This window comes from Salarias fasciatus, chromosome 15, assembly GCF_902148845.1.
Source record: "Salarias fasciatus chromosome 15, fSalaFa1.1, whole genome shotgun sequence".
In the NCBI taxonomy this organism is placed as follows: Eukaryota; Metazoa; Chordata; class Actinopteri; order Blenniiformes; family Blenniidae; genus Salarias; species Salarias fasciatus.
In genome coordinates this window covers 22,092,517-22,104,540 of record NC_043759.1, presented here as the reverse complement: position 1 = coordinate 22,104,540, position 12,024 = coordinate 22,092,517, and the positions used below count along the sequence as shown (strand labels likewise).

The 12,024-nt window shown below is 45.9% G+C and overlaps 1 protein-coding gene across 4 annotated transcripts in view; it reads left to right on the top strand.

The window, feature by feature from the left end:
- The window catches only part of ccdc85cb (coiled-coil domain containing 85C, b), a 44,921-nt gene extending 33,152 nt beyond the window's left edge, over positions 1 to 11,769 (top strand). For 2 of the 4 annotated variants that reach the window (XM_030109640.1, XM_030109642.1), the window contains 4 exons: positions 3,009 to 3,110; positions 7,621 to 7,713; positions 8,719 to 8,817; positions 9,912 to 11,769. In XM_030109640.1, the coding sequence (XP_029965500.1) occupies positions 3,009 to 3,110; positions 7,621 to 7,713; positions 8,719 to 8,817; positions 9,912 to 10,001 (384 nt within the window). In that variant the 3' untranslated portion in view covers positions 10,002 to 11,769. Of the gene's footprint in view, positions 1 to 3,005; positions 3,111 to 7,620; positions 7,714 to 8,718; positions 8,818 to 9,911 lie in introns of all 4 variants that reach the window. The other 2 variants (XM_030109639.1, XM_030109641.1) reach the window with 1 other exon arrangement.
- Positions 11,770 to 12,024: the final 255 nt, after the last annotated feature.

The window sequence follows — 12,024 nt, the reverse complement described above, 5'->3', positions numbered from 1 at the left end:
ATTCATACTCAGTAAAAGCCTGTGCAGGAACAGCTCTAATGGGCTCGTCTGCTCTGTTGTTGACTTTGCAGTATCGTGATAAACTTCGTCCTACAATCTGACATTTTGTGGAAGGTGACTTCTAAATGAGTAAATTCCAGTCAGGAATGAACCTGAACACAGAATTGTACGACTCCAGAAACAGCTGAAATGAACCGTCAGACCTGTGAGTTATCAGTTGCCACAAGATTAAAACAACAAATGGGTCATTTAGGTTTTTTTTCAGCCTTATCAACCCAGAACTTGTTTCCTGACGTCTTGCTCTTTGTTTCAGTTCAGTTTTTTTGAATGCATGACACTAAATGTCAGCTAAACAAAGAACTTTTAAGCATGATGAGCAAAAAATGTGAGGCCAGACCGAGCCCGGGTTTGTTAGATGGACCTGTTTCCGTTTCGTATTGTCTTGAATTATGGCTCTCAAGGAGAACGCGGCTATCCTTTTTGCCCTTTTTGTCAAGGCACCGTCACCTCTGGTCCTCATAACTCAAACAGGAAGCGAGGCGTGACGTCCACAGCTTCTTCCCGTCAGCATCGAGAACATTGTGATGGATGGATCGCCGGAGCACGCTGAGTTTTAGCCAAGGAGGCCGCGGAGGGCCACCTGTCCTTGGCTGTCTGGCAAACAAATAGCTCTGCTGGTCTCAGCGGTCAAGGCCAAGTCAGAGGGGGGAACCAAAGTTGGAGATGTTTCTTTCAAAAACTGTCCTGAGTTTTGGAACATGTTGGAACATTAAACCGAATCACATCCAGCTGATTATGAGGTTGTATTTCTCCTCTTCTTGACATTTATAGTCTCTGCAAACAAAGCTTGGAGAAATGACGGCGATGTTAGCGGAGTTAAGGAATTGAGGGGATGAGCGTGGAAACCCAAAGGACAGATCAAGAAGTGCCGAGGGAGGAATCCGGAAAGGTTAGAGGGACGTGGAGCCGGAGGAGGGAGGAGGTGTGTGAGGACAGGGAGGACAAAGGGAATGCTGATTGCGGCTCTGAGTGAGCGTGCACCTGAGTGTGCAGCAACAAGAGAGATAATGCGCCGACAGACAGCGCAGCACAATGTCCACGCACCCGCAGACGCACACCCACAGCTCATTGGGTTATTTATAGCTCCAGCGCTCCCAGGCATCACGTGCGTTTACACGCCGCGCCCCGCACAACAGGGAACGCGGGTGCGTGACATGAGAAATGTCATACGGAGCGGCGGCGTTGCCGCGCTCCCCCGCGCCGCGGCGAGGGACTCGGCTGGTTCCTGCCCCCCAGGAACCGGTGGTCTTTGGCCGCTAATGAGGACAAATCTCAGGACGGCCGTCTTGGAGGAGAGAGCGGCGCGATGCAGCCTCAGCTCTGCGAGCGAAGGGACATTTACTGCAGAGGGCGTTGGCGTCAGAGTGACGGAGAGAGGGCAGGTGCCCCGTAGTGGGGGGGCGGGGGCAAAGACCTCAATGAACCCTATGTTGGAACAGAGAGAGCGGCCTGGTGTATCGATCACAGATTGCATGATTGCTCTGATGCAAAAAGATTTTATGGTCGTTTCTTTTTTTGTCATTTGCTCATTTAATTTTATTTTCTGTTGTTTTACGAAAGCATGCATTTCTATATTTAGTAACTATTCAGATGTTTTTCATTTGATTACACATAATATTTACTGTCACCAGACCTAATATTGCTTTAAATGCTTTAATACTTATAAATATTTGATTTAAGGCTGAACATTTTTGCAAAACCATGAGATGTTTTCTAATCCGGGAGTATCATTCTTAAGAAAATGCCATTTGAAAAAGAAGAGATTAGAAATACTGAGCCAAGTATTTCACGTTCTGTCCTCCATTACTGCACTCAAGTTTTGTCACAAGGTAACTCAGATTTGTTCCTGGTGACTATTTTCTCAGTATGACTTGTTAATTTTCTGAAAAAGCTCAGAAAACAATCAAAACTCCTCACAATTCATCGTCACAACATTTTAAAACTGCCCCCCCCCCCCCCCAAAACATAGTGCTTATTTAGATGATTTTGATCAGATTTTATATATTTTTTTGAATATTGCTCAAGTATGAAACACTTTCTGAAGGGAATATTGTGTATTTAGGTTCAATATGTTCCATTCACGAGACCAAAGTTTAGTAGAAGAACATCACGACGAGCTGCATTAACTTCATCTGGATAGAATTACAGTATCTCGTGGTAGATGATATCATATTAGCCCAGGAGCGGGTAACTAGCATGCGGTCGAACAGTTCTTCATGTGTCCGACTTGTCGTGCACGTCTCCAGCACTTGGCCGCATCACAGAGAAAGCTAATGGTTGATTTATTCAGCTATTCCGTTATCTGGGCTTCAACTCTGTTACAAGGTGAACCTCTGAAAAGCAGCGCTGGATCGGCCTTTCGAAGAAGCCTTTGAAATGGGCCCTGATGCAGTAACGCAATTGGCTTTTAAATGCAGCCTTTTGAAGATATAAGACAAACCTGCAGTTCACTGATGCAGAGAGGAAAAGTCGGTTTTTGAAGTTCTATAAGCCTGTCAGACTGGACGGCGTGCACAAGCATAGTGTTAATACTTCAAATATGAAGAAAAAAGGCCCAGTTGTAACATTCAATAAAAACAAAATTTTAATATTTATTGAATCGGGACTCTTTTTTTGTAATGTTCATGTTGTGAGTGCTTCTTTAGATTAGTCATTTACATCCAAAATATAAAATTGCAGGATGTGTCCAAGTTTTAACAGATACTCAAGAGGTAAAAACAAGATGTACTGAACATGAATGAAATACTGAACTAACACGTGGCTTTCTTCCTGTATGACTGAGTTTGTCTTTTGTCTTGATTTTGAATAATCCTCGCATAAATAAGCAGTTCTTTTACATTTTGGTTTCATTTTTGTGACATCCAAGTCTTATATCTCCTTTGTTTTTCTTTTGTTTGTTTGTTCTTTTCGTGTTTGTTTGTTTGTTTTGTGCCGTTTGTGCCCAGCAGTGTAACCCCGGTGACCTTCGTGCCCTGAGGAAGGGAATGACTCTGTACCACTCAGAGTCGCAGCTGTCCTCCCTGCCGCAGCGCCAGGAAGCCATGCACATGGTCAGTACCCAGGAGACTGACACACACACACACACACTCACACACACACTCACTCCTAACCTCTCAGACAATAGGCGTCGCTCAACAGTGTGACGCTGCTGACACAAACGCGGTTACATTTAGAAACGGGCTGTAATTGCAGACGGGTGTCTAATTGTAGGGAGGAGGACGACTCCGGGGCCCACGCAGTGAAATCAGCTCAGCTCTAATTCACTTTACTTGCAACTCTCCAATTATACCTCTACAGGCAGCCTCATTCTCTCCTGCACATGGCAGGGAGACGAAGAAAACGAGAGGATGAGAAGGGAATAGGGCGCAAGAAAGGAAGGAGAGGAGGTTCACTTCTCTCCTCTCCTTCCTGCTCGAGCCGAATCCCACTATGAAAGTAATAATCCTCTGCAATCCACCTCCACCTCTGACCCTGCCGGTGTCTGAAGAGGAGAGGCTCCGTAATTGTTTTTTGACTGCTTAAGGAAGGTCAGAGTCGGGCTGCGACACCACCCAGAGGACTAAATCTCCCCCAGCGTATAAGAAATCAATATTATGTTTTAATCACAGGCTGCGTGTGCGGTGGGCCCCGCTGCGTCTCCGTGCCAGGCCCGCAGGTCACGCTCGCCTCCTTCTGGGCGATCAAGTATTGCCCCTGACCTTTGACACCCACAAGAGGTTTCCATCCTGAAGGAGGGGGGGGGGGAAGATAAACTGCAAATCGTCTTTACGGTCGTCCCGCGTTTAATTTGCCCCGGGCGGCTGGACGCGAAGGAAGGTCGAGGTGTGAATTCCCCCTCCTCAGAGACTCTGGCATCTGGTGTGTCTGTGACATTGAAATTCAGCGTGCGGAGAGAGAAACGCAGTCGCTGCAAAAACAGAACAGAAGTCATAAATGCGCGCTTGTTGCCTCTGCCGTTCGTGACAAGTTAATCCATCCGTCCGTCTCTCAGACCGCGTTATCCTGCTCAGGGTTAATGGGGGTCTGCAGCTGATCCCAGATGGTCACCAGTCCATCACAGGACGAAAACAAAGGCAGACACTAAACACACACTCGCATTCACACCTATAGTAAACCTAGAGGGGTGAATTAACCTTAAAGGCGTGTTTTTGGACTGGTGGAGGAAACGAGAGAAAGCAGACGCACATGTAGAACATGGTAACCCTTCACAATGGCTGTCGGGTGTCTTTGATGGAGGCCTCTTCACTACTTTGTGAGTTTCTGATGGCTGCTGTATGAAGAAACGGCACAAAACATCATGCAGGATAGGATTTTCTATGTAATGGTTGTGTCAATCCTCTCTAGAAGAAGCAGAAAACACTCTCATCAGCCAAGTCTGGGCTGTAATAGATGGCACTATGAGTGAAGGCTGTATGTTTGCAGGCGTTGTTGCCTCAGTGTTCATTTGCAGTCGCTCTGTCTGGTTTGAGAACAACAACAGTCCCTCTGGAATTCAGTTGCAACATTATTTGAGCGGATGTTTAGTACTGATTCAAGAGCTGAATGCAAATGCAGATGTGTTTGTGGTACGTGTTTGTTATCAGCACTGATTATATGACTTTAAGGAGAATAATTAGTCGACATTTTTTTTTACCCCGACAATCACTGTGTGAACAGTCTGTCTCTTGTAGATGTTGTGGTTGTGGAAATCCTTTCTATTTCCCTTTTCTCTCCTATTAACTCGATGGGACACTAATGCTTTTGTATGATAGCCCACATTGTTCATATAAATAGCAAACAAAGTGGGTCCCATGACTGACCCCTGTGGCACACCATTAATGACATTTAAAATGCTCTGTGTCACAGTTTCGCTCCAACACATCATGATCACTTCAATCGAAGGTCTCAGAAAAGGTTGATTTCGAGGACAGCTCAGCAAATCTTGATGTCTAAACATCTATAATCTTATTTTTGCCGTAATATTTGCACTACGCTTGTTATTCTTTTGTGTTTTTTAGTTAAATCTCAATTTTGTCAAAACAGCTGGCAGCACATGAAGTTATCTGACCATGACATTGATGTTTTCGTCAATCTGGGCCTCACTCGTGGAAACTGCGGCGCACTTATCTTGGGTTTGATGCCTTTGTTTTAGTGGAGGCTATCGTGACAGCCACAGCAGGCGCTCTCATGTTGGGCTCGGCGGTGGCGAGTCGACTGACCTCAAATTTGGGCTTGAGTTCATCCATGTGGCAGAGAAGAGAGAAGACGGGCGCGATCCCGGGCTTCGGAGACGGCATGACAATTGTAGGACATGAGCGGCCTGCGCTGTCGGTTTGCACGTCCCCCTCCCAGCCCCATCAGCTCATCCTTTATATTTAGTCCTTTGTCTCAGTCAGACACGGTTTCAGGTCAGTGAGCGGTGCGTGAGATTGTCACGACGAGGGGCGAGAAGAAAAAAGGGGAAGATGCAAATGGAAGGGAAGCCAGTGTGTGTGTGTGATCCTCACTAACACGTAGCAGTCTGCTCTGGTTTCCTCCAGACCGCGGCTCCTGACAGTGTTTGTTCCCCTCCTCGATTCCTCCTGCGAGGGCCAAATCGCGCCTGTTTATGCAGAGAAGCCTCCGCCTTAATGCACGTATACATGAAGAGTAAACACTGCCCGGGGCCGCCGGCGTCTCCGCGCTTGTCCAAATCCCTTTCTTCACCGCATCGCTCCGGCACAGAACCAACAGGAAAGCCTAGCCTCGGCGCGAGGCAGGGTGTGTTTACACTTTTCAAATAATAGCTGGAACCCCGAAGAGAGCATAAAGAAGAGGGAGGGGTGGCGCACATTTACATAGTCGCTCTTGTAGTTGACTTCAAAGTCCAGAGTGGAGGAGCTGCATGGAAAATTTCACCGCTACATTTGTTAGTGTGACCTGAAACGAGAACAAACACACTCGACTGAGCGGGACCTGTGCTTTCATTTCATTCAGCGAGGTGAATATTGTGGACCTAGTAGAGAGATTTCAGTGGATTAATTGCATTTCTATTTTAAAACGACTCCTCTTGCGGTTTTCCATGTTATATTTTAGTATCTGGAACAGTAAACTTCCAGTTTGAACTTTTTGGTACCTCATGAAATGCTGCAGTGGAGAGATTTAGCTGATTCCAATGGAAACCTGTAAACCTTGAAGTACAGACATTAAAAAGAAAACCAGGTCATGTGTATTTGCAATACAGTATTTGCACAATAACTTAAAAAACCCTTGAAGTAAAAGCAAATACTTGTTAAAGCAAATTTCTCTTTGTTTTATTCTTTTTACGAATGTCCTGAATCGCATGTTTTTTGGAATGTGGAAGGAAACTTGAAAGCCTTTACATGCACAGGGAGAACATGCAAACTCCACAGAGGAAGGCTTTGTTTCAAAAATGATTCTTAATCTTGAGTGATTATACACAATGAAAACACAGTTTATGAATGTTACATTCAATTTCCTGCAGTAGAGCCGCCGCAATCCCACCTTAAACCCCTTCAAGAGTTTGCTTTGATTCCTTTTATTACTTTTCATAAAGTCCCTTGATGAAAACAACATATATTTTAACAAAAAAAAAAAAAATTAGCAATAGGTAATTAATTCAAGCGACGTCAGAGTGGAAAACAATGGAAACTTTATTGTGAAAAAAATTCACATTAACCTTTTCGTTATATTCATGATGCTGAGGCTCGTGAATAAATTGCTCTTCTCAACTGATTCTCAAAAAATAGAAAAAAACATCATGAAGTTTCTGTTTTTTCCTCTCTTCCACTGACCTTTTGCTATTTGACAGTGAAGTAAATGTTTTGGGTTCTGGGTTTTTTGGGCATTTTCAGGCGAGCAGGTGTCAGGGTTGTCGATATAAATCATAAATCGGTGTTTCCTGTGGCTCATGCCATGTGGATTGGCCGTCCAGTGCTTTCCACAAATCGCCCCTGGTGTCTTGCTGTGGGATTATCATTTTATCTGCGAGCTGTCGGGTTATTCTGGCTCGTTCTGGGATCTAAATGGGGCCAGCGGGCGTTGGAGGGAGCCGACGAGCGCATCGCTGGCGAGCGGAGAATTAAAGCGGCGCTAACGGAGCTGTGGCTAATGCCGGGCGCCGATGCCAGGTTAGCGTGAATGGCGCCATTGTGTGTCCCAGAGATCCCTGTGTCCCTCAAACAGAGAGCCACTGTCTGGAACTAACCAGGGGGTGTGATGAGTCAAGCCGAGCCCCCCCACCTCACCCTCCCCGGTCCTCTTCCTGGCTGGATGCTCCCATCATACCAGGTTAAATCACGCCGTGCAGGTAGCGGAGGTGATCTGAGCCGGGATGATGGCCGTGGCATTTTCAGTGCCGCGGTACGAGAAGCCCGTGTCGTTAAAGCGCAGCAGGACACCCGCTCTTTGTCCGAGGCGGCGCTCACGTGGCTGCGGGGGAGAAAACAGCAGATCCGACATGTCGGCCGCTTCTCCAGATGCTGTTAGTTCAGACCTGGATTTTAACCTTTGACCAGGTCGCCTCTGATCCCACACATCGCCACGACCTGGTTTCTCATCCTCTCCTCTTCCTCCTCTCAGGGGACGGGTCGCCTGCCCACCAGCGAGTCCTCTCCCGCCACCGGGTACCTGTCCTGCGTCCAGAAGCCCGAGGCCGTGGTGCACGCCATGAAGGTAGCTTCTAGATCTCACACAGGCTGACCGGACCTTCAAAGGTTTCCCAGTTGAAGACCTCAATGCTGGATTTATCAAAACTCTTTAACAGTGGGCATCATAAGGCCTGAGAATCACTGAGATGTTACTATTGGCCTTATTCCATGTAAAAACAGTTACATTTCTCACATGGTTGGTCATTGTTACATTACTGGATGTATTCAGCACCTTAGCTAACAGAGCGAACAATCGTTACCTCACGAAAGTAGTGTTTCACAGTGGGGGTAATGGCAAAAGTTCATTTTTTTCTCACTTATTTCCTGAACTCAGAGTTTACAAATCATGATTTCCAGACAAATACTGATAAAAATTGATGCAGAGTAACAGGTATTCATTTAGATCGTGTACAAAAATATGCTTTTTTTTTATCAAGAGATAATTGTTATTGAGCAAAACCTCAGTAAACCGAAGCCTCGGCGTTCAATAGTGCTGCTAATTTTGGGAAAAATAACTTGGCCGCCTCTGAACGGCCACCCACTGTACGACAGTCACATTATCTCAACAGAAGACATTAAATGCTGGAGTCCACTCCATATATTGTGAAGAAATTCAGACATTGTGGTGGAGACCATTTCTTAGAGGAAAAGTTCATTTTTAATACATTTACACTGACAGAAAGAACGGAAAGATGCCGCCCGCTTCTGCAGAGGTTCCTAAAAGAGAATTCACATGAATCTTCCAGAGATTTTCAACTGAATATAAAGTAAAAGCTGGAGTGCTGTTATGGAAATATAAGAGATAAGAAGAGAGAGAGATTCCTCACTGAAGGCTGCATTGCAGCAAATCTGTGGAAAAACTGAAAGCCTGTCATCAGATTTTGGAGATATCTCTGTAAATTCCCTCACTCTGTAACCTTTAACCTCAGATTTCAATGCTGTTTTATTTTAAATTTTGTTGTCAAATGAAGCAAAGTAGTTCTGTAAGAAGTCCTGCTGAAGCATGTCGCGCTCTCGACTGTGCCACCAGGTGCTGGAGGTTCACGAGAACCTGGACAAGCAGGTTCCCGAAGACTACGAGGACGATCTGAGCGAGAAGGAGAAGGCCATCGTGCGAGAGATGTGCAACGTGAGTGTTTTTCCTCTGCAGTATTAAACCGCGTAACGTCGCCCACGATGTAGAAACACTCATGCAGGCAAGATCCCGACTTCCAGCTCTGAAGTGAAATAAAGTTGAGATGAGGATGCATCCTTGATGGAGCGTTTTTTTTTTTCTGGCTCCACATTCATTTTGTCAGCGTGACAAATGAGCTGCTCCGGCTCTGTGGTTTGTTCAGGCTGTCTGTCTCCGGCTCTATCCACCGGGTGCAAACCAGGTCAGGTTTTGAGCTGCTTTTGCTAATGAGGAACTCATTTAGACTCATTTGGTTTGGAATGACACTCGCGGCAGAGTCCCGGGCACGGCGCTCCCTCTCGCATTCCTTCGCTCGCTCTATCCATCCCTTTATCTGCAAACCCCCCCCCCCCATCCCAGCTCCAAAGCCAACTCTTAACTGGAAGCCCTGAGTGGAGGCTCGTAGTTGAGCTGTCAAAGCAATTAAACTGGAGCGGCAGGGAAAAGAGCACTCCCCCCACCTCCCCCCTCCATTATTCCTCTCTCCCACCCCCCCATGTCCCTCCATCCCTTTTTGTTGGTGCTGAAAAGGCCCGGTCCGGGATAAAAAGGCCCGCTGATTAGAGCGGGGACGGGAGCGGGGCTATCCGGGCCCTGCGGAGGTATGTGACAGGCCGGGAATCTGGGGAGCGCCACAATGGTACCTCTGTAATGTCACCGAGCCCCCCCGGGGGGGCCCCTCTCACACACTCTCTCAGAAAGATCCCAGCTTCAGATGGAGGACAGAGGTAGCTCTACTGTACCGTGTGTGTGTGTGTGTGTGTGTGTGTGTGTGTGTGTGTGTGTGTGTGTGTGTGTGTGTGTGTGTGTGTGTGTGTGTGTGTGTGTGTGTGTGTGTGTTATCTTTGCAGCTCAAAGTCAAACTGTGAGCATTTGAAGTTTTCCCCGTCTTGAAGAAGAAAGTGCGATTCCTGCCGAGCCTCCCTCTCTCTCTCGCTCTCTCTCTCTCTCTCCCTCTCCCTCTCTCTCTGTCTGTCTCTGTCTCTCGCCCGTACGCCTCGCCGCTCCTCTTCCTCCTCTCAGCCCGTCTCTCTGCCTCGTGTTTGCAGGTGGTGTGGAGGAAGCTGGGCGACGCCGCCGGATCAAAGCTGTCCATCAGACAGCACCTCTCTGGGAACCAGTTCAAAGGGCCGCTGTAGCTCCAAACCTGCGAGAGATCGAGGAGAGAGAGAGAGAGAGAGAGAGATGGGGATCCACAGTACCTACACTCACCTGAAAACGCCACCTCACTACCTGCACGGCCCAGCATGCCGTGCTCCGTGCTGCCTACGGCGGCCAGATTCCCCGTCTACAGAACGGACACCTTCGCTGTTACACTCACAGTGTATTCTCTCTCTGAGCTCAAGTTGACGACCGGCAGCTAGTTTCACTCATTCGCCACTACTTTCTGATGATTTGGAGGCTTTTGGACACACACATCCCGGACAGACACACACACACCCCGCTTCCAGTCCTTTTTCAGTGCTTACAATAAGCTAGCGTCGCCACGTGGTTCTAAAGCACAGGCCGGACGAGGCGGCGAGGGCAGTCAGCCTGCTGGAGTGTGAAGCGGTATCTTCAGATGAAGTTTTTTTGATAGTACCTTCTATAGAGACCCTAGCCCCCGTCACGCGTCCCTCCTCCTCCCTTCCCCCCCCCCAGTGGTCAGTGAGTACTAGCTAGCATTAGCGTTCTAAGGCCTCCTTTACACGACGGCCTGTGTTTCCGTGTTTTCGTTTCAGCAAAGCTTGCATCGCAGGGTTTGGAAACAACATGAAAACGTTGCGTTTTCATCACCGTTGTCGTGTGAACAGACGCCCAGGCTGAAACAAAACTCTGGAAAATGTTGTCGTGTAAACAGAGCCTCAAAGTTAACTAAGTGAAACCCACTGTGACCTAGCGCCTTTTTTGCTCGTAAGACAAGTCTATGGATAATAAAGTCTAGAGATCACTGTTAACTCGTGTATATTATGTATAAAACCATAGCACTACTTCATTGTTACTGTCGATTTTACTTTTTGATTTTGTATTCTAGCGTGGCCATGTGATCAACCATTCAGTTTTAAAAGCACACGAAACAACCGGACCTTAAAACAGGGTTTGCTTTTAGTAATAAACTTCACTTTCTTTCATTTTTTTTTTTTTTTTAATTCTTTTCTAACTAGATTGCTGTTCTTCCTCCTCTCTGTAACCTCTGATAAATTATCACAGCCATTCTGAATCCATCGTTTTTCCTACGTTCTCAAACTAAAAATTCGTATGCTGTGTGCATGCTTGACAATCATTTTCTCAGGTCGGGAGGGCTACAGCTTTACCTTCGCCCGTCTGTGACTGTGCGAGTTGTGTGTTTGCGTGTGTGGAAGGAGGCTAAGTGGTTTCTCTTGCGGCTGTAGCGTCTGCCTGCGAGTCCTCTATTCTGGTTTTTTTTTTCTCTCTCTCTATTTCTTCTTATTTGGCTGTTGAACCCTGGCTACGAAGCAGTTGACGACTGCTGAAGACATTTTCTGAATCCATACAGAAAGATTAAGAAGAAAGAAAGCCTAAAATTTTCCGATTTTTTTTATTGCAATAATTGTACAAAATAAAAAAAATGAATCGCCTCTTTTAATATTTGCTCTTGTTATGGATTCAGCAGGTGTGTTCACGCAGTGCATGTTAATTTTTTTATTTCTTAGAATATGAGAAGTCTTCCCTTCGATGTGTTCATACCATAAAACACTAACATTAAAAAAAAAAAAAGTATTTCTTGATGTCAGAATGAACAGACACTGTTTGTCAGAGTATTTATTACCAGGCGTTAGATGGAGATGGGATCGCGCTCTGACGGACGGATTTCCAGTAACTTGATGTGTTTAAAGTGAGCTGACTGACTTGTTGAGTGGCGTTCTCATCTCCGGTGTCATTTGTTCCAAATTAGAACATGAATAAATCGAAAAAGAGAAGAAAAAAAAAATCTAATCAAAGTCAGATTTTTAAAAGTGACCTTTTTTCTAGGAACTGATTTGAAGCCATGATACAATTTTGAATACTTTATATATACATATATATTTACAAATATATATAAATATGGCATTTGATTTGAGATGTGCCACATTTTTCCTTCATTGTGTTTTGATTTGGAACCCGACTGTATTTTATCTCTCTCTATCTTTTTTTTTTTTAAGAAAAAAAAAACAAAACAAC